The sequence below is a fragment of the Mauremys mutica genome, chromosome 4, assembly GCF_020497125.1.
Source record: "Mauremys mutica isolate MM-2020 ecotype Southern chromosome 4, ASM2049712v1, whole genome shotgun sequence".
Lineage (NCBI taxonomy): Eukaryota > Metazoa > Chordata > Testudines > Geoemydidae > Mauremys > Mauremys mutica.
In genome coordinates this window covers 105,983,760-106,006,089 of record NC_059075.1, presented here as the reverse complement: position 1 = coordinate 106,006,089, position 22,330 = coordinate 105,983,760, and the positions used below count along the sequence as shown (strand labels likewise).

At 42.1% G+C, this 22,330-nt stretch overlaps 1 protein-coding gene across 1 annotated transcript in view; it reads right to left on the bottom strand.

Moving 5' to 3' along the window:
• PTPRJ (protein tyrosine phosphatase receptor type J) overlaps positions 1–22,058 on the bottom strand; it is a 153,943-nt gene extending 131,885 nt beyond the window's left edge. Inside the window, exon 1 of the mRNA XM_045014385.1 lies at positions 21,825–22,058. Coding sequence (XP_044870320.1) covers positions 21,825–21,881 — 57 coding nt within the window. The 5' untranslated portion in view covers positions 21,882–22,058. The remainder of the gene's footprint in view (positions 1–21,824) is intronic.
• Between the last annotated feature and the right edge of the window lie 272 nt (positions 22,059–22,330).

Genomic DNA, 22,330 nt, shown 5'->3' with positions numbered 1-22,330 from the left:
TGCTATTAGATTTTAAGTATGCTATTTGGTAAAATTTTCCCTCCAGCAAAAAACTATATTATATAACTATTCATGCTTTAAAACCTACAGTTTCAGAGCAATTTGCAACAAAAGCCAGAGTCCAAAAAGATAATCTGAACATTTCTATGTGATTCTAAAATAAAGTTATTAGTACCAAAATGAAGTGAAACTTGACTGGCAGATGTCTACAACTGTGCTCAACATGAGCTCCTGCCCTTCTAATCTTATTCAGGTCACATCACTGCCTATATCCCACTGTCACTTTTTAATTCTCAATGTTTCATAGCACCATTCTAATACATATGCACCACAAGATTCAAAGCTAGCAGGCCCAATCATGATCGCATTTCCAGAAGAAGTGATATACTCCTACTAAGAGACATGAACACCACATACCAGTTAGAATAAAAGGAAAGAAAGAATTCAAGCACCATCATACTCTATTTTCTAACAGAAAACAAGAAAGCACACCGAAGAAGAGTACGGTAAGTTTTATAGAACAAATTTTAACTATGCAACATTACCTTCTAATTATTTCCCCCCCTTTTTTTTTTTGCACTCCGCACGACTAGACACTCCAACATGTGCTCTGTGGTTTTTACAAATAGTAACAGCCTGACCTCATATCGGCTTTGAAAAGTATTGCTCTAATTAGCATACTTTGTAGTCACCTCAAAAACTATATGTGCTGAGACAGAGGGTGTGTTTGTTTTGCAACAACAGTGGATTCCACTTACGCCTAGCTAGATAAAACCAAAGGGAAAAAAGAACAGCATCCCCATGCACTGTAAATTAAACTGTGACTCTATAAAATAGATTTCACCCCTGGAGAGAAAGAAGGAACTTCTCTTACTTTTAGAAGGATTGGAAAAGCCTACATAACTTGGTATGTCAATTGTAAACCCCACATCTTTCCTTCAAAACACACAATACCATGCTCAGCTGTGTAATGTATAATCAAAAATAGCTGCTGTATATGGATGGTCAGCTCTGATTTAAAATTTTTCTTCCAGTTGACATTTCAAATGCACGTGTGAACACACTTTATCATGCAGTGGATGATGTGCAGAAGCACTGGCAGGGTTCTTTGGACAAACGCTCCTTCCCCCATGATATGCTCTGTTTGCAAGCATCATTTAGTACAAAACCACCCCCCATTTAATCTTTTTATCTTCGGACAAAATCTTCAAAGCTTCTCTCGGAAATAGTCTTCAGTTCACAGACTCTCATGAATCCCTTTGTTAAATATGTGCTTTCACAAAAACCATCAAACGCCCACACGCCCTCAGTATACACAACCTCCATGCAAAACAAAAATTACTACATTTAATTTCTGAGGGAGATCCTCTGCCCTAGTTTGCCTATCATTTGTCCTGGTTGTTCCGACCAGTACTTCTGGACAAAGAGGGCCAAACACTGTTACTGCAGGTTGGATCAATGCTCTTCCTGGACTGGCCAGATGGGGAGCTGTTTGAGATTAGTTTAAAGTACCTATCCCTCTATGCTAGCCCACTGGGAACAGAGGCATCAAGCTTGGTTGCAGAGTTTAGATTTTATGAGAAAATGCATGGTCAGAATTTTAAAATCATCCTTCCAACAGTGCCACTTGATGCCGCACAATTCCTCCCTCCACAGCACTGCATGGAGGCTCTTGAACTTAATAGCTGTTCCTCATAGTAGCAACAGTGGTGGCAAGTGTTATCCTCCTGAGGCCTGAACAGACAGCAGACTGTCTGCAAATTCAGGCAGACACAACTGAATCAATTCCGTTCAGGTTGGGTTTTCAAGATAACCTATGTAATAACCATGAGGGTTAGAATTTTTTTTAATTAAAACAGATTCCAATGTTGTCATATGATGCCAGGAGCTCGGGGCCTATTGTGCCCATGCCTCAATCTGACCCTGAGATGAGATTTAAACAGGGCTGGTTTTAAAGAGGGAGTGCTCCAAATTAAGGCCTGGTCTACACTACGGGGGGTGGGGAGGGGTCGAACTAAGGTACGCGACTTCAGCTACGCGAATAGCGTAGTTGAAGTCGAACTACCTTAGTTCGACTGACTTACCCGTCCAGACGTGGCAGGGGTCGAACTCCGTGGCTCCAAGGTCGACTCCGCCACCGCCGTTCGCGGTGGTGGAGTTCCGGAGTCGACCGGAGCGCGTAGGGAGTTCGAACTATCGCGTCTTGATTAGACGCGATAGTTCGAACTCCGAGAAGTTGAACTCACTGCGTCGACCCGCGCGGTAAGTATGGACCTACCCTAAGAGAGCAACTCAGTTAAGGAGGACTGCTTACCACCAACTGTTGAACCAAGAGGAGTTCAAGACTGAGAAAGCAACAACATGCTGTTTCTCTACCTAGCTGAAGAAACCCCTTACATGAAACATAACACAAACATTGGTCCTTTCAGTCTGGTAGCTCCTTAAAACAACTTCTGAGCTTAGTCCCTGTGACTATAGTAAGCTTCTCTGAAGACACAAAGGGTTTATATAACAATGCTTTTCAATTAGTATTTCAGGAACAACTTATTTAATAATATTTTTTGTTTTCCTGTAGACTTAACAAAAACAAACAAAAACCCTGTTGATAATATTAATAAAAGAAGAAAATACTAACCCCAGAAATACATTAAGTTTTGACAAGCATATTTTAAGCCAAATACATGTCATATTTTATTCTTTTGATGCTTATCTCAATGCACAGTTCCTTTTCCTTTAAACAAAAATATTCCTCTTTCAAACAATACTTGATGCTAAACAAATACAGCCCAAGTACTAAAACAAATTATTTTGGACACAAGACTCATTTCTATTCTCCTGCTCTAGATTCAGGCAAGCATATATCACCATGTGCTTGGGCTAGTGGTGCTAAAATTATTCTTTAATTTCATATCAACAAGACAGTTGACCATGCTTACTCATATATTCAACACAAGTTTTCTCCTAGAACTACATGGAAGAGGAATGTCCTCTGAAGATTAGCACACAGGCCTGGGATTCAGAAAATCTGGGTTCTATTTTGCCATTAATTCACAGTATCACCCAACTTCTTTGTGCCTTATTTTCCATATCTATAAAATAGAAGTGATACCACCTAAATTAGAGGCATGTTGCAAGGCTTAATACATTAGTCTTTATAAAGGTCTTTAAGATACTCTGACAGAAGGTGCTATAGAAGTAATATTTAACAAACAGTTCCCTCTTCTTGCATGATTCATTTATTACAATCTCATTTTGCTAACAACACTGTTCATCACCATGGAATCAACCATGAAGTAATAAAACTGGAAGTGACATCACTGAATCAGATAACAGTAAAATGTTGGCTATAAAGGAAGGATAATCTGAAGTCCTCCCTTGTGAGATTTCATTTACACACATGCACACACACAAAAAGAGAAAACAACCTGCCTGGTTTTAAAAAGGGAAGAGAAGGAAACCAAATCTATCAGAGACCAGTAAGTTTAATGCAGGGATGAAAATAAGTTAAAGGACTTACCAGTATGCCAGAGTCCTAGACGGGGCGGGGCCTCAACCGGAAGAAGTGGGGCCTTTAAATCAAGATTTAAAGCCCCAGGGCTCCAGCTGTGGCTGGGAGCCCCAGGGCTTATAAATCACCCCCGGAGCTACCAGCTGCAGAGGCAGCTAGGAGCCCTGGGACTCCGGGGAGATTTAAAGGGCCCGGGGCTCCGGCCTCTGCTACCGCAGCGGAGCTCTAGGCCCTTTAAATCTCCAACGAAGCCCTGCCACTGCTACCCTGGGGCTCTGGCAGCAGGGCTCAGGCAGCAATTTAAAGGGCCCAGGGCTCCTGCCGCTGCAGGGAGCCCCGGCCCTTTAAAGTGCCGCCCGAGTCCAGCTGCCTGGGGTAGCAGCGGCACTTTAAAGGGCACTCCACTGCAGGGAGCCCTGGGCCCTTTAAATCGCCAGTCTGGGGAAGCTGGTCGGGAACAGCATGCTGTACTGGCCCTTGCCAGTACACCGTACCAGCCCGTACTGGCTTACTTTCACCTCTGGTTAATGAGAACATGCTAAATTGACTGAACAAATAAAAGCAGTCCATTTGTGAACACCTAAGAGGAAAACAAACATTAGACAGCATCCAATAGAAATAAAAACATTCCAAATTATTATTTTTTTTAAAACAGGATAACAAATTTAATGCAAGAATTAAAATACAACAGACCACATTTGGTGCTAGCCACCGTTAGAGACAGTGTACTGGATTAGATGGACCTAGGTTTCATCCAGTAGGGAAATTCCTATGTTCCTGTGACATAGTATCTCTCAATTTTACAAAAGCACTAGCTATGGTTCCACTTTACATTCTCATCCAGAAAATAGAGAAATGCAGATTAGAAAAAAACACAATTATATGACAAATACACTTAAAATGAACATATTAATTACAAAGAATTCAGCAGCAAGGTGGAAGAAACACTGAGTGATGTCCTACGAGACTGAGTTCTAAGGAAAATATTTTCTTAAACTACTGAGGTATTTGTTCCACCTCACTCACCAACTCTGAACAGTAATTTGGAGGGGGGAAATGGAGGGTGTGTCATTAAATTCAGAGCTAAAAGAAAAATACAACACTGTGATTATTAAAGAAATTTGCTGAATTAAAAAAAAATTGTGCACTTCGATAAGCACAAATATTAAAGAATAGCCAAGTATATAAATGCAAAATAGAAGAATACTGAACCAGACATTGGTTCTACAGGGAAGCATCCGGGAGGCAAAAAGGATGATGAATTGAATGAGTCAACAATGAGACACTGTTGCAAAACAGGCATTGGGTTCTATCAATAAGAGTACCATGTAAAACAAGTAAAGTAATTATTCCACACCACTTCACACTGGTTGGGCATCAATTGGTGTACTGTGTTCAGTACTTTCAGACACATTTTTTTTAATTAAAAATACAGATAAATTGAAGAAAAATTCACAGGACAGAAACATAAAATATAAAGCCCTGGAAGAGGTTTAAGAACACTGGACATCCTCAGTCTGGAGAAAAGTAGATTGATGGAAGTATAACTGTGAACCCATATATTAAAAAAGGATTTTTATTGAATAGGTATGTTTTTAAACTGCAACAGGAAATATTTAGGTTAAATGGGATGGGAAAGAATAGCTAAGCAATGGGACAAGCTGCTACGTGAATATGTGGAATCTGCTTCAACTGCTATTAAAAGCTAGATTTGACATCCAATGGTCATTACAGGTTAAGAATAATGCAGTCAGTCCTGCAATGGTGCAAGGGGATGGGCTAGACTAGGAACCATCCAATCCAAAGGATTCTATGATGCCCACTCACAAAAAGGCCCCTTCCTTTTTTCTTGACTTCCCACTAAGGCTCCTCTTCCCCACTTGGATTCCTTCTGGGGATACTCTCAGATCCTTCTCTCCAACCCCAAGCCCATAATGAATGAGGGAGAAAAAGTTTTCATTTCTAGCAGTGTGTCAGCAACTTTGTACCAAGTCTTGTCACTGCTCCATTACAGTTGCATGCTGTGAGGTTTCCTCTCTTCAGAGCACTAGAGATTTCAGCAGAGCACTGCTACAGGCTCGCTGGTCTAAATTGAGAACACCCAAATATAGTATCATCACAACCATAGAGAAGCTTGTTGTGGAGGAAGAGCAGTGGCAGGGGCAAACACAGAAGTAGGAAGAGAGATTGCATGGGGTAACCTGATGAGTAGGGCCGCCCAGAGGTGGGGGCAAGTGGGGCAATTTGCCCCAGGCTCAGGGCCCCGCAGGGGCCCCCCACGAGAGTTTTTCAGGGCCCCTGGAGCGGGGTCCTTCACTCGCTTTGGGAGCCCCAGAAAACTCTTGCGGGGCCCGGGCCCCCGGAGCTTCTTCCGCTCCGGGTTTCAGCAGCAATTCAGCGGCAGGGGGATCCTTCCACTCCGGGAGCCGCCGCCAAAGTGCCGGGTCTTTGGCAGCAGGGGGCCCCCTGAATCCTCTGGGCGGCCCTGCTGGTGAGGGAAGGCACTGAAGTTTCTAATCCATTAATACTACCCAACTTTATTAAGCATCACTTATTATTAAGGTTTCCTGATACTTCCCATTTCCGTTGCTTAGAACCTTGTCAAACTAGCTGTCCAGGTTGAAATGTTTCATGCTGTGTGTCTACCTCGGACTGAATTATTAATTAATTATTATTAAGTATCAGCCAAAACGGTTCAGCTGTTTCTGAGAACACAGCTAGGGGAAAATGCTTTGTCCTTATTAAAAATTCTGGCAATCTTTTCTTTGAATAGGTGAAATGCCTCCATGCTTTGGAGCAAGAACTTGAAATTTACCAGGGGGATGACTTTTGTGTCAGGGATGTGCTTTTGGCCAGTGAAAATCCATCCAAATGTGAGAGTGTATTCGAGTTGTGTAGTGAAGGAAGCTGTTGTCTCTAGGACCCAGGCTTCATTTGTTCAGAAGCTAGAAGGTATGTAGTGAATGATGCAGGAAATTTCAGGAAGAGAAATTTCAAGTTAAGGAAGCTGAATACCTCTCTGTATAGTTGGATTCCATCCCTGCCTCTGCCAGAGTTCCTATATGACGCCAAAAAAAAGTTAAAAATTCTGCACACAATAATATAAAATTCTGCAAAATTATGTATATTTTACTTGTCAAAATAACACAATATAATAAAAAACAATGAGGAGTCTGGTGGCACCTTAAAGATTAACAGATTTATTTGGGCATAAGTTTTCATAGGTAAAAAACCCCCGAAACCTCCATGCATCTTAAAAAGTGAGGTTTTTTACCCACGAAAGCTTATGCCCAAATAAATCTGTTAGTCTTTAAGGTGCCACCGGACTCCTCGTTGTTTTTGTGGATACAGACTAACACGGCTACCCCACTGATATATATACAATATAATCACACCAGTTTCAATTATTTTGGTCATTTATTTCAAAATATCTGTCAGCAAGTATGTCTGTAACAATACAGACAACAAAAAAGATTCAGGACATTTTTTTTGACAAATAGATTCCTTACTAGGCTTATTAATACAGAACTTTCAGTAATAATTCATTTAAACTACAATACAGAAATGTATTTCCCGCACCCCTCACAAGCAGTGCAAAGGCTTGGTGGAGTCAGGGGTAGTGGAGAAGCTGAGGGAGAGGGAAGTAATTGCTGGGAAGGAGCCTGGGAGTGAACCTGGAGGGTTGTTGGGTGTGGATGGGAGAAGTATGGAATAGGATTTGTTTGTTTTTTTGCGGGGGAATTGTTATGGATTTGGGGAACCTACCCCATGCAGACCCTGGCTGACCCCTAGGCTTTCCCATTCAGACACATTTGCCCCTGTCCCCCACTCCCCATTCAGCCATATCGGCACATGTCTTCATGGCTGGTTGCTCCTCATCAGCCCCTGGTGGGCAAAGGGTTTAACTGCAGTCTGACCCATCTCACGGCTTCCATTCGCCTCCGTGTCAGCATCAAGTATTCTGCTGGGGGAGAGGGACTGTGGGGGACACTAATTCCGTGCTTGCACAGTGGCACAGAATTCCCCTGGGGTAAACCAAATTTTTCATTGGTGATCACTAACTGTGTGTTCCTCATTTTCCCACTTAATACCCTGGGGTCTGATTTGCATGAGTGCTGAGCATTCTCAGCTGCAACTGAAGTAAATGGGAACTGTGCTTAGCATTATATCGTGCTTTACATGTTCAAATGACTCTGAAAAAAATTATGTCATACGTTTCTCATATTGAGCACCCAAAATGAGTGGATACTTTTGACCTTCATCTCTCTGTGCCTCAGTTTCCAATCTGTGACATGGAGAAAATACCACCTCCTACCTCACAAGAATTTTGAGAAGATAATATTTGTGAAGCACTCAGATACTATAGTCGTAAGTGTCATAGAAAAGCCAATGAGGAAATTAATATTCCTGCCTTCAGAGCAGAATAGTTTGAATAGTGTGCAGTATAAATAACACCTGGAGCCACACACTGAACAGTGAGGCTAAAACAAAATATTTAATAGCTGCTCATTAAGTGAGCATGATCCATTCTGTGCACTAAAAGGGACAGGGATCTTATGGAAAAAATAGTATGTGACCATATAATTAAAGATTGTATCATAATGCATTAGTACAAGGGGGCAAAATGAAAGGTTACACATGGAACATTAATTCTGGCAGTTCCTAACCTTTGTAGTGCTTAACTTTGCAACCTTAGTAATGTTCTTTTACCATCTTTTTTTGTGTGTAATAGTAATGTAGAATTGTAGGCACCTCACTTGGGGTTCTGGATGCTACAATATGTTTCATATTAGTAAAACATAGTATAATCAATTACCATAGACCCTCTTCTGCAGTGGCCAACTCCCCTTTTAGAGGAAGAAGAAAATGCACCCTTTCTATTGTGTAGTGCGGAACATGGACAGTGGAGTCATATTTCTTCCTGGACTGTGATGATCAGCTGATGCCCTCTAACGTGTGACATTTATTATGCTTATCTTCACATATATAAACTACAAAGGTCATTGGTCATAAATCTACATAGCATTCTTTTTAAATCCAGCTACAGTATCCAAATTGATGACCTCATGCAAGAGCAAACTCCACCTGATGACTGCAAGATGGATGAATTAGTATTTCCTTCTACTGGTTTTAAATAGTTCTCAAATTAGGGACATCGTGCCATATCACTGTTGCCAGTCATAAAAAGGAGTGGGGGAAAAAAGAAAGAGAGTTAGAACATTCTATCACCTGGAGGAGAGGGTTTATATGTTAGCATCACTATCTTCAATTAGGGCCAGGTCCAGTATCAACTGAAGTCAGTGGAAAGACTCCCAGTGACTTAAATGGCTTTGGATCAGGACCTTACAGCAACAGCTTTACACTTGCCTTCCATTAATTTCAGGGAGTGGCCCCATGTTCTTACAAGATCTCATCAAGAAGCAAAGGGATTGATTAAATTTTTATTTCACAGTTTAACTTTACCTTACAGTAATGAAACAATGTGCACACAAGCTCTGCTTCAGCAGCTCCCATATGTTGCAAATGTATAAAGGTTGCAGATATCTGGCTCTTTGCGTGTTCTCTCTAGCTCCACCCCATTTCCTTTTGAGGGCTCTTGGGTACAGAAGACTCTACTTGGACTTCAGTTTCTTAAGCATGGAGATAGGAAAGAGTCTAAGCCCCAGATTTAACAAACCTTTAAAACTGTTTATTTTCCAGGTCCTTCTGAATTACAACCCTACACATTTCTCATGCTGACCTTTTCATTTCTAAAATGTGGAGAGTAACCCCCCCCACCCAGATTTGCTATTTTTATTTTACATCCTTCACACTCAACTGTGCAAGTGCATATGAACCACAGATTACCCACAAGCAGTGTTATCTGTATGTGGTACTTAAGAAGAGGTTAGTGTTAAAACCACACACACACACACACAAAGCATTTGTTAACATAAGATTATAACCAGGTTTGTTTTAATGAATAATAATCTTTAAGGATATGTACAATGTGGGGCCTAAACAGCTTGATAATGTCAATTTAAATGCAGTCATTTTTATTAGCATGCTGATTATCCCAACATACTACGTCAATATAATAGGAAATATTTTTGACCTTGATCTTTCAAAGAGATCTGCGCAGGCATAAGGGCCCTTTTCAGGTTCAAGGTTATAGTGTGCTCTGTTAGGCCCTGATCCTGCAATGGTTTGCATGCAGGCAGCAACACTACCAACTCCACTTGAAGTAACTGTGGCTTAACGCATTGCAGGATCAGGGGCCAGGTGGTAGGGTGAAATTAACTGCTGTGCAGCCCAAGGCCTGTGCACCACTTAAGTCACACTTAAGCCATTTAAAAAACAAACAAACAAACAAAAAAACACATAAGTGGATCCCAACTTCAGACTTATCTTCTGCCCAGAGGTGAATTTCCCCTTACAGTAAGAGAAACAACCTTTCATCTGTGCCTGTTGTAAGGAAGACCTTTGCTATACATAAATGCGGCAAGAATTAATCAATTCACTCAAAAACGAAAAGACAACCCAGCTTTTGTCTGATTTACAACCTATTCATGACCAGAAAGAAGGAATACTTTATTCATAAAAAAGAGGAAGTAGTTGCAGAGAAGTTTGTGTCTCCAGCTGTCACTTATGACCCTGTGGATGCTCAGAAGAGAATATTTGTGGATATAATGCATCATCAACTTTTATGTTAACTTCCTAAAAATTGGCAGGAAACCGAAAAAGAATTACAGCAGTGCCCAGTGGCTCCAATCAGATAGGGGTCGCATTGTGCTAGGTACGATGCCAATTTGTAATAGTTACCCCAAATGCTTACAGTGTAAAGGTCACTAAACATGACAAGCTGGTGCTGCACGCCAAAGGAGGAAGTGAAGGAGGGAGGAACGATGAGGGGAACAATACCACAACAAAGCCATGCTCCTTTTGCCTGGCTTTGTGTACAATTTGCAACCTGAGTTGACTTCAGGAGCCAAGCAGAGAGTTGGGACCTTATGTAGCTTACCCCTGTGCATGGGAGTTTGTGCATGTTAGCCACATGAGCTGACAATGTGAACTCGGGATCAGGGTCTACCCAGAAGTTATTAAGAAGTATATTAAACTGACAAAAGATGAGACATCAGATCAGCAGATTCTCTTCTTAGCAGTCTAATTAGAGAAGCCTGGCAATGGTTTTGCATAACTAAGGAACTGCCAAGGAGCGTCTGGTCCCTCTACCACTTCTTTAGCTTCAGGAAAATAACTTTGTTTTCCCCAGCAGAGTTTCTACAGAGAGACAGAGCTCTTGCCCACTGCTACTCCTAAACCTCTTCAGAGCTGTTACTAGGAACCTCGTGTGCCAAACTGGGATTCGGATGGTTCTTTTAGCTGCATTGGAAGGTAGAGCAGCAAAACTTCCAATCTCAGGAGAGGAGACAATCTTAGAAGGTCTTTCCTGGTATCAAAAAAGAAGTCTTTACTATCAGGGAAGCTAAGTTAGGGAGCATAACGCCTACTACCTCTCCCACAGGATTCTGTATTACTGGGGACAAATAATCATCCTGAAGTTGGAAGTCTCAGATTAACAGGTTATGTCAGAGATCATCTCAGTCGATGATGTGAAGTTCTGGGGGCAAAGGAGACAAACAGAACTCACAGCAACAGTCGGAAATGATATTTGGCACACAAGACATCTTGTCTCTGGCGCCCACCCCCCGCCCCCAATCTCTTTTTGTTTCATATTGAAATCTGTCCGTTTTCACTCACGATGGAGCACTAAGAAGCATGCTGCTGGGGCCAACTCTGAAAGTGGCATGAAGATAGGCAAGGATGCATCAGGAGTGTGCTGCAACAAAAAAATCTTTGGCACACTTTGATTGGTGCTTCTTACTGTCATTCATATGATGTACAGATTGACCCAAACAGAGACTGAAAAAAAATCAGGTTTGTGCAAGTGGGTGTGTGTAGTTGAACTGCTTTAGATTTGCCCAAAAGTATGATTTTGATTGCTCGTATGCAGTGCTAATTGCTCCATCTACATATACATGGAGGTTAGAGTTTTTGGTGTTTGTATACTTTTAAGGGGAAGACTGAGCCCCACAAGTGACCTTCAACCTCACACTAGTATGGAAAGCCCACAGAATCTGTGCCCTTGTACGGAGCAGGGTTTGCTTTGGCAATTGCCCAGAATTGTTTGTGATATTGGGTGATTTAGAGTCACTTCGGCTGAGCCAAAAAGGATACATTGTGGGAGCTTTAGAGGAGGAAATGGAATTTATAGACAGATCAGCCTTTTGCAAATCTAGAGCAAAACAGTTTCATTTTTACTGTGTGGAGCAGGTTTGTTAAATTTTATATTTGTAAAGGGAATTATTCTTACCAGGCCGTAATCTTTTGGGGAGAGGAGAAGAGGACCAAATACTCTTTACAATACTACTGTACTCCGAGACAATAAATACTTATCAGCACTAGTCTTCTGTTAATTTCTGGTGCACCATGTACGTCTACTCTGAAACCAGGAAATAGTTCAACAGATGCATACAAAGTACGTAGATTGATTCAAAGACAATAGCTAAATACCAGTTAAACCACATACTGTGGCTCTACATTGTACTGCTGGGAAATTAGCACCATTTAGGGTTGTTCCAGAAGTTATATTAACCTGCAAATATTTGCTGCTGGCTAACGCTTAGCATACAAAGTCTCAAACTGGTGTCAGTACTTTGCCAACTATATATATATATATATTTGTGTGTGTGTATTATGTTTCACATTTGCTAGTGTGAATTGCTAGCTTCTTTTTAGTCAACTAAATGACTGCAAAATGAAGTTTAAGGCATTAATTGCTTTTTTATTAAGATCAACATTTTTAAAGTCACATGTATTGACTTTTAAAATCTATCACTTGTTCTTTCAATTGGGGCCTGATCTTGCTGCCCCTGAAGTCAATAGCAAAATTCCCCATTCATGGCACTGGCAGTAGGCGCTTGTCCCACACCCTCATAATAGTGCAAAAAGTTACTGTGCAGGAGATCCAAATCTGAGTTTATAACACAGCTCCTTGTTCTTCAGCTGACAAGGCTGAAAGTGCTGTAGAAGCTGGCCCATTGCAGTGGGAATGTCACCCTTGCTTTACTCTGAAATTATGGATTTGTCTTGATGGACAGCAGAGAGAACTGTATCTTTGCTCTTTGACTACAAGAGCAGTCTTCTGTGGAGGTGAGACTTCTCTGAGCTCGCAGGAGGGGCTCAAAGAAAGACTCAGGTTAAAAAAAGACTCATAGTTACTGAATTTTGCATCAAACCAATAGAATTATATTTCAAAAAGCAGGTTTATAGTTTGGGTTAACCACTACCAGGCAATATCTAAACACAATTAGAATTGAAAGAAATAGATGGGTGACATTAAGATGGTGACACATTGTGCCATGAAACTGGAGGACCAAGTGAGTTCAGATGTTGCACCTTAAATATGAAATTGCTTCAGGTTTTCTCATATGCAATCTGTGATTGCGTGAGTAAAAAAATACATTATATTCAGAAGGGTCAATATAAAAATGTTCAACATGTTTTCGTTGTTGTTGCCTTTGCCTGTCAGCTCCTTTGTTTTGAGGTACAGTATCTGCAGGAAATACTTGATAACCTACAGGCAAAGGAGTTTTCTTCAAAAATAAATAAATAACTGACAAGTGTTGGTGTGGCTTTAATGGTTACTTAACATGTATCACAACAACAAGTACTGCATTGTTATGAAGAGAACAAGACAGAGATACAATCCCAGATTTAACAGCCCCATCTCTCAACAAGGGGGCATGTAAAATTTTTACTGCACTTAACCATGGCTCATCAGAAAAACTTATCAAATAGCTCTGGTAACACCACTGTACATATATATGCTTGTTTCAATTATTAACCCAGTTTGTACTTAGACATTTCATCTGTAATTGGTTAATTATAAAATATCCAGGCCATTTTCATTGTTAATATTAATAATGCAGCTAGTTGAAAAAACACATTGTTTTGTGAAAAGTCTTCAAAACCTAAGTTGTGAGGCAAAACTTAAAATTTTCAAAAAACACTGCTCTAAACTGGTTTAAAAAAGCTGGAAAAAATTGCATGAAAACTTTCTACAGAACATTTTCACTGAAATTTTGAAAATTCAAAACTTTTCAATCAGCTCTAATTACATTGTAAGGAATCTTTTAACAATTTTTAGAAGCGTCATTTAGAAGAATTCAGATTTTCATGCTGCTGACTTTAAGTTTCCCTTTATGTCATGTCAAGATGCCAGTACGTTTTCTTCACCCTTGTTAGACATAGCATGGTTTCTCAAGGGCTTTAAGATTTTTCTATTCAGATTTCTACACCACGGCACTACAATACCTGTGTATGTGGTGGGATTCTGTAAGCACAAATCTAAAAAAGGCCAGATTTAGACCTCAGATAGGTGCTGCTGGCTTTGTCTCTCAAGCACAGGTGCACAAAACTGTACTGTACAGTTTATTTGCACAACTCCACCAAGAAGTAGTTACAGAGACTGATCTCTCCCAGTGACTGTTTCTCTTGATGCAATTTTAAAGCTTTGTGGACATACTTTATAAAGGCTCCGGGATGAGATTTCTGTGCACTGCACAGTCATATTTGTGCAACGTTTCTTAAAGTCGGAAACTCACACCTAACATGCAGTGCAATGCATTAGAAGTTTACCCTTCAACAGTAACATGAAAGCCAATAAATGCGCACACCGATATGCTTATCTTGTTTCTCTTGGAAAGAGTATTTTCTTTAAAAAAAAAAAAAAAAGAATGGCAAAATTGCAAACACTCACATAGAGCAGAACTATGCACAGAAATCAATCAAGTTTTAATTGGCACTGACTGCTTTTTATGAAAGAGCCATGCAAACTGTATCAAGGATTACAAAAAGTCGCTAATCCTGTGAGGAGACCAGCAAAACACTGTGTGACCAAGAAAGAGTGTTATACACAGAGGAAAACCTTGTGTTTTCAATAATTCCTTGAACTACAATGAGATTTAAAAGGCAATTTTGAGACTTGTACATGCTCGCCAGTGTCAGTAAGATATTAGAATTCCTGTGTCTGTTGTCACGGGAAAAACACAACTAAACAAGCCTAGAGTCCTAAAGAGTCCTTAGACAAGTAGAGAAGTTCAGTTATTTTACCTCCCCTTCTATTCTGAAGCATTTTGTAGGTCTAAAAGACTCCCGCAGCACCAAAGAATGCAATCAAGTGTAATCACAGAAACCTCCCACCCCTCCACACACACAAGTGTTCAACTCCTGTTCAGCTTTTACATTAATAAGCTACAATCATGCATATGGAAATTTACTGTCAGCCAAAGACAATTATTCTGAAAACACCAGGTTTCAGAACCAGTTTTGAGTGTTTAAGACAGGGTATGCCTGATATGGTAACAGAATCATTGGTAGGGTTTTGAGTCCATTTTTCTTGATGGCTCATGCAAGCTACTTGTCCTGCTGTAATGAAACTACTAAAATCATGAGCTTCATATTCTCTCTCTCTCTCTCTCACACACACACACACACACACACACACACACACACAGTGGAATCATCTACAGCTTTGTCAACACTAGCACTTTTGTCAGCAAAACTTTTGTCATTCAGGGGTGTGAAAAAACCCACACCCCTGACCGACATAGGTTTCACAGACAAAAGTGCCGGAGTGGAGAGCGCTATGTCCATGGCATTCTCCTGCCAACACAGCTACCGTCACTTGTTGGGGGTGGTTTAATTATGCTGACGGGAGAGCTCTCTCCCACCGGCATAGAGCGGCAACAGAGGAGCAGTGGTATAATTGCACCTCTGTAAAGTCCATAGCATAGATGTAGCCTAAGTATCCATAGAAACTACAGATTGGTCTCAAAGATGGATCATGTCAATGAACCCAAACCTCTGCCAGTGCAGGATTGTTCCCCTTTCTATATGAACTAGTATTACCACCAGTCTAATTTTAAATGTTGCAAATGCTGGAGGCTTCCTCTATTTTCACTGGGAGATTAGGCCACCCACCAGCAGATCTGGAACCCCCAAAACACCAGGTCTTCCTATTTCAAAATTACGTAGAGAAGTCGGTGCAAGGAAGAGCAGCAGAGCTCCCGAGGCCAGGGAGAGCAATGAGTTTGTTGTACTTTAACAAAAAATTATCTCACAGAACAGAAAACCTTTGCATAAGCAGGAGAAACCCCCAGAGTTTTCTCTCAACCACCAAATCGACACATTTTACTGTGCATGAGCAACAAATCTCATAGAACCAGGGGAAGAAGAGGAACTAGAAGACTCCACTATGTCCCTCAAGAATGCACATGGCCACAGGCCCTAATGAGTAAATATGGGGCTGAATTTCTACAAAACTTGCTTTGGATAAATAACCCCCTACAGGGAGCACTCACAGTAAGGCCACCTTCAATATAACTCTTCAAACTGACAGACAACAACTATCGCAATATTGCCAAAAGGAGGCAAGGAATTAGTCCAAGTGTAAGTCTCATACAGAGTCATCGGCCTTTTCGACACAGATTATAAAACCCTGACCAAGAAAATGGCTAGTCACCTGCTTCCTTCACTCTGGGCCATGGGACAGAAGGCTGAGATAACCTAAGGGATTTGAAATATATACACCCATAATATGAAAATGTCTTGACCGTCTCTGTATTCAGAGAAAGCCTTTGACAAGGCACTATGGACATATTGTATCTACTTGCAATGCTGCAGCAAATGGAATTTAATTCAAAATACAGCTCAAGATCCTGCATTCAAGTGTTTCCTTCCTAGTTAGCTGGAGGATCAGAATCAGAACCTTTGCAGCTTCAATAGCCTGATCAGGCAAAACTGTTTCCTCTTCCTCATTACTCTTCACATGACCAAATCCCAGCCCAATATTATGCAAAGAATATGGAGAACAATTTTATGTTTTTGCAGATGACATGCTCCCATGTACCACAAAACCAACCAACAAACAAAAAAATAGCTCTTTCAAGTGGCCAAACAAAAAGCATGTTTAAAAAAGAACGTAGCTTTCCTAAGGCCTAAAACAGTGTCACACATACATACTCTTTGATACCACACAGCCCATGTGCATATCTATGCAAGTGCTGGGAACTAATTTAAGTCACGCTAGAATTTTTTTCTTAATTATTTCAGTTTTGAAACAGCTTTGCACAACAAAAAAATAGCATGCATGTGGCGGGGGGGGGGGAGGGGACGAGATGTCAAACGAAAAAGAGACAGAAGTAAAATAGGAAAGGCCAACACAGAACATGTAGGTACAAGGTACATCAGTGGGTAGTGTTTTCTTTATGTTGTTTAGGGAAGATGCAATATATCCCATATGGTGGCCACTTGTTTTTCTCCCAAAGTGAGCCTTGTTAATCTGATTTGAGATATGGGCCACACTCCTCTTCCCCATCTTATTGTGAATACCAAAGAGACTTGGAGGAACATCTAAAGCCCTGACCATGCACTCTGTAGGTACATAGGCATAGCAGTCCAAGTGTACCTGAATGGATATGGGAAAAACTGGATCTATCTATGTTTAGAGCAGAGCCTTGGTACAGGCTCTAGCTTAGCAGAATTGATGGGTGGACATCTGGTCTGTTCCCCTCCTTCTGCACACATTTCCTAGAGGTCAGATCCTCTATTTCCCCCAACACATTTTGCCCCCTTCTCCTCTGGGCATGCTAAATTATCTTCTTCTCTGATTCCCTAAGCCCTTCTCTCCTGCACAATCTTCTCCTGCTGGAGGAGGACTGCTTCAATCCTACTGGTAGCCTGACTCCTTGAGCGGGGCTCCTGTTTACTCTCCTCAGAACAGTGGTCCCTCCTTTGTAGAGGCATCTAGGCTGGCTCCTCCTCATTTCCAGTTACCTTTAGAGGTGTTCAAGCTCTTAGGCCAGGTCTACACTTACAAGCTTACAGTGGCACCGCCGTACTGATACAGCCATGCAGCTGTGAGAGCGCTGTTGTAGCCGCGTTATGCCAACGGGAGAGAGCTCTCCTGTCGACATCAAAAAACCAGTTCAGCAAGCGGCAGTAGCTATGTTGGCAGGAAAGCATCTCCCACCGACCTAGCATTGTGCACACTACCACTTATGCCAGCAAAACTTATGTCGTTCAGGGGGGTGGGTTTTTTCACACTCCTGAGCAACAAAAGTTTTGTCGACATAAGTTCTAGTCGAGACATGGCCTTAGTTGCAATTAAGGACCTGAACACCAAGGAAAAGAACTAGCACCATCTGATCAACTAGGTCTCTGCAGACCACCAGTTGTTTGTACCACAATTTTGGAAACACAGATTAATTTATTTTAACAGCCTTCTCCTCCTATAGTTAAACTGGGAAGCATTTAACTAAAACAGAGGTGGGTTTTAAGGTTACTAGAACTCAAACCCACAATTTCTAACCTTCATCCCATAGCAGATGTGGAAATGCTTCCCCTTAGTACACTGCAATTCTAGAAGGAACAAGGAAGTGTACAAATTAAAATTATATGGATTAGTAAAATCTAGCCTTCCATGAAAAACAAACAAGATTTTATTCATTAACAGTCTCTCTTGCTTTCTCATATTTAGTAATTCCAACCAAAACATTTACATGGCATGAAAATTCGAGATCATGGGTGCACGTAGCTAGCATAGTTACGGAAGTACTATTAATAGCGATGCCGTTTGCACAGACAATATATCCACACTGTGGGCCTCCATTCTGATCTCAAAGATGCAGAAGAGGATTTTTGTGTGTGTGCGCATGCACATACACTGTTAGATGCAAAGCAGGCACAGAGACTAAAATCCGACTGTTAGAGGCCTTCAGAACATGCAGCATACGCATGCATTATATGCAGTGAAGAGGAAACCATTTTCTGATTTTCTGTCATATTTAAAATAAAGAATCTGCAAAGTATTACAGAAGGAATCAATGTTCTCGGCTCATTGTTTAGAACATTCAGAAGGACTACCATTTAACATGTATTGGGGTTAAGAATGAAAGAACTTCTCCCAGCATCTGCAGTTCTGCACAACTATTCAGTGACATAAACAATCGCCTGCTTTGGGGGATAGGGATACCCACGTGTAACTTCACAAATTTAAAACAAACAAAAACAATATTTTACAGCAACAGATCACTCCAAAATACATCTCATAAGGCATCAATTTTTAGTCTCCACAGTTAAGCATTGCCTGTGCCTATCTACCTAATACAGTTGGTTTAAGAGCTGATCAAACTTTGAGATGAACAATTCACCCCAGAAACAGAATATTTAATGTAGCAGGGAAAGCCTTGTATTTTTCTTATTTTTTTAAGTTTACCTGAGCCCTAAATCAGCTTCACTTTGGATCTTTGCTATAGAGCAATTTGCTATGTATTTTTATTAAACTCTTGTTTTTAAACTGTTTTTAAATTTGAAGTGTAAATTAAGTTGACTTGAAACTGGAGTTGTTATAAAGCCAAAATTTAGCAAACAGTTAGTACACAATGCAGTTTATTAGGCCAAAGATATTAAACAAGACTCAACCATAATGGTTAACAATGGCTATTATATATGTGCAATGCAATGTAAAAATGGTTCAAATTCATCCCTGCTGTAACAGTATTGACTTCAACAATTTACACCGGATATTAAATTGACCCAATTATGTTTACACATAGCAAGCCCAAATTTCAAATACTGTGCCCCTAGTAAGACATCCCAGTCCTTTATCTGGAAACTCAAATCAACAATTACATCACAATCCTATAGCTAACCTACTGATATAACTTCAGTGCAATTTCTGTGTATGGTACAGCTACAGGATCAGGTTGTTAGGTGTATTTTATAGCGCATTTATGCACCTAAGTGACAATGCAGCCATCCAAATGCCGGGTTGGAATATGCTGTCATAGTCCCCACTTTTGAAAACTGGGTCTATGCTGTCAAATTCCTAATGTCAAATATTTAGTGTAATTTTAAAGTTGTTAATTCTCACAAATATGGGCTTTGCTATAACTTAGTAAGTTTAAAAATTGTTTCCTCCTTGCTGTCAATTGGGTTGTACAATCGTAACAGCCATATCACAAAAATTATATTTACTCATGCAAGTAGCCTGTTGAAATCAAGTGAGTTAGGATGTCTCATATGAGCAAGAGTTTGCAGAATCAGGCCCTCAGCAAAGACAGGTCTCTCAAGCATGGACATCACTGTTTTTGTCTCCTCTTCCTAAAAAGAACTGGCTTTTAACATTCAAACACTACAAAAAGATCAAGAACAACAACTAAGGAATTAAGGTAACTAACTTTTAACATTCTAGCACAGTTCTTGACATTCACAGAAGTGTCAAAAATAAGTCACAAATATATTACTCTGCATGAACTGGGCCTTTAAAGACAGAAAGAAAAAGAGAAGGTATATCAGAGCGTAATTAGGAAGGTGTCATGACTTAAGGAGAGATTTTTATTAAAACATTGGACATACATTAAGGCCCAGGCCCTTAAAGATGATCAGTGTAAGCAGATCCCTATGCTAGTGTAGAGCCCCACTGAAATCAATGGGGCATGCTGCAGGCAGATCCCGGTGTAGAATCCTATCTATTTCAATGCGGTGAAGTCAATGCAGTTCCCATGTCAGATTGCAAGGTGGTGGCCAAAGACAGCCCTTGCCCAAGTCTCAACAAATACAAGCTTTTGCCATATTCAGGAGTATTCAGATCTAGGAAGGGATATACTTGGATCCCATCTCTACATTAGTTTTAGATCTCTAAATTATATTTGCAATAAATATGGGGCAATGATTGGAAGGAATTTCAGAGTAGGGTGACCAGATGTCCCAATTTTATAGGGACAGTCCCGATTTTGGGGTCTTTTTCTTATATAGGCTCCTATTATTCCCCACCCCGTGTCCCAATTTTTCACACTTGCTGCCTGGTCACCCTATTTCAGAGGGATATACAAACAGTATGGGTAGAGGCCTTCCATTTTTCTGGGATTCAACACTCCAGAGTTGCCTAATTCCCACAGAAGTGGGCTATTTCACTAAAAATTCCCAACTTCTAAAAGGAGCTAACACGGCTGGTGATCTGCATCTCTCTTAATGTCTGAGATATAAACAGCTTAATGTTGATTGACTGTGATAAGTTTACCAAACTGGTCATAACACAATGGTAAACCGTAGGAAGAGCATTCTTAAAAGAAATGAAAGTTTGCAAGAAATACATAGCTACACCGTGGGTTTTTTTTTTATAATATCTGGGAGTCTCCCATAGCTGGAAACAGCTGGAAACCAAACTGCAGGCTGGATTCTCACTCTTACCCGGCTTTAAATTGTTGATTTAAGTGGACTTACTCCCAAGTGTGAAACTTGTCTAAGCAAGCAGAGAATCAAACCCCTTCCTGGTCTGGTTCAAGACTTTAAAAGTTTCAGATTTGCTGCTGACAGAAAGCTAATAACTGGACTTAGTCTGTTTACTTCGGAAGCTTACTGGGCTGTAGTTCCCACTGAATGAGCTAAAGTTCATCTTCAGGCCAAGACTGTCAAAACTGGTAACTAGTGATTCTGGGATCCTTTGCTGGTCAGGTGCCCAATGTGAAACACCCTGCGGAGGCCTGATTTTCAGTAAGCCCTGAGTACTTGTCCTCTGCAGGGCAGGCTCCTTTAACGTATTTCAGAAGTGGAGCACTCAACAGAAAAATAATAATCATCCAGATCACTGGTCATTTTTGAGACCCTTGCCCTTAAGATGAACTTTAGTTCCTTCACTGTCTGAGTACAGGAAACAAGTAGAGCACACTTGGCCTCCAGACACACCCAGCTTCCAGCAGCCCGCCCAGATGACCTGGCAGCGCACCTGCCCGGCTCTGCAACCTCACCCACCCCTCCCAGCCGCCTCATAGGCAGGTGGCAACGCTGCAGCCCCCAGCCCCTCTTGTTCTGACCCTCCCCCCCCCGCTGCAGTGCGCGCCCCGAGAACCCCACATGGCCCCTCCGGCCTCTGCGCCCATATGGCGGGTCGCCGACCCCGGCGCCTGTGGAGCTGCTTTCCACTGGAGCCGGAGCTGGGCACTGCCGGAGGAACCCCCGAGAGAGCGCGCGCGCTGCTGAGCAAGCCCCGGAGCCCACGTCCCAGGGCCAGCGGCCAGCCCCAGTGACAGGGAGGGGGCGCGGAGGGGAGGTGAGCTGAGGACAGGTTACAGGCGGGAGGAGTTCCCTGGGGCAGGTTGCACGGCGGGACGCAGGGGCCAGCGGCCGGTGGGAGTGAGGGGCCGGTTGCATGGGGAGGGGATCCGGCAGGGCCACCCTCCAGCCCGTCCCCGGCTCTCTCAGGGCGCCTTACCTTGGCGAGGCAGAGCAGGAGCAGCAGGCGGAGGAAGAGCTGCCCTGGCTGCTTCATGGTCCCGAAGAGCTCTCCCCGCTGCGCGCACAGCCGCTTAGCCCGACTCCGGCTGCCCCGGGGACATGGCAGGGCTGCGCCCCCCAGCACTCAGCGGCGCCCGGCGGGGTCCCTCCCCCCGGCTCGCTCTCTCTGCGCTCCGGAGGCGGCGGCGGCGGCTGCTCTCTCGCTCTGCCCGCTCTGCCTGCCGCGCGCTGAAAATGCGGGAGCTCGGAGCGGGGACAAGTCCTGGGCAGGGTGGAGCGAGATGCGCAGGCAGGACTCCCGGCGAAGCTCGCCTCCTGCTCTGGGGAGAGGGAGAGGAGTCAGTCACCTCCCCTCTGAACACTCATCGCTTCCGCTGCTGCCAGGGGGAGGAATTCGCCTCCTGTTGTCAAGGGTTTAAAAGGCCATTTTGCTGCTGGGAAGTTGTTGCTGCACTTCCCCCCTTCCCTATCTGACATTCCCCC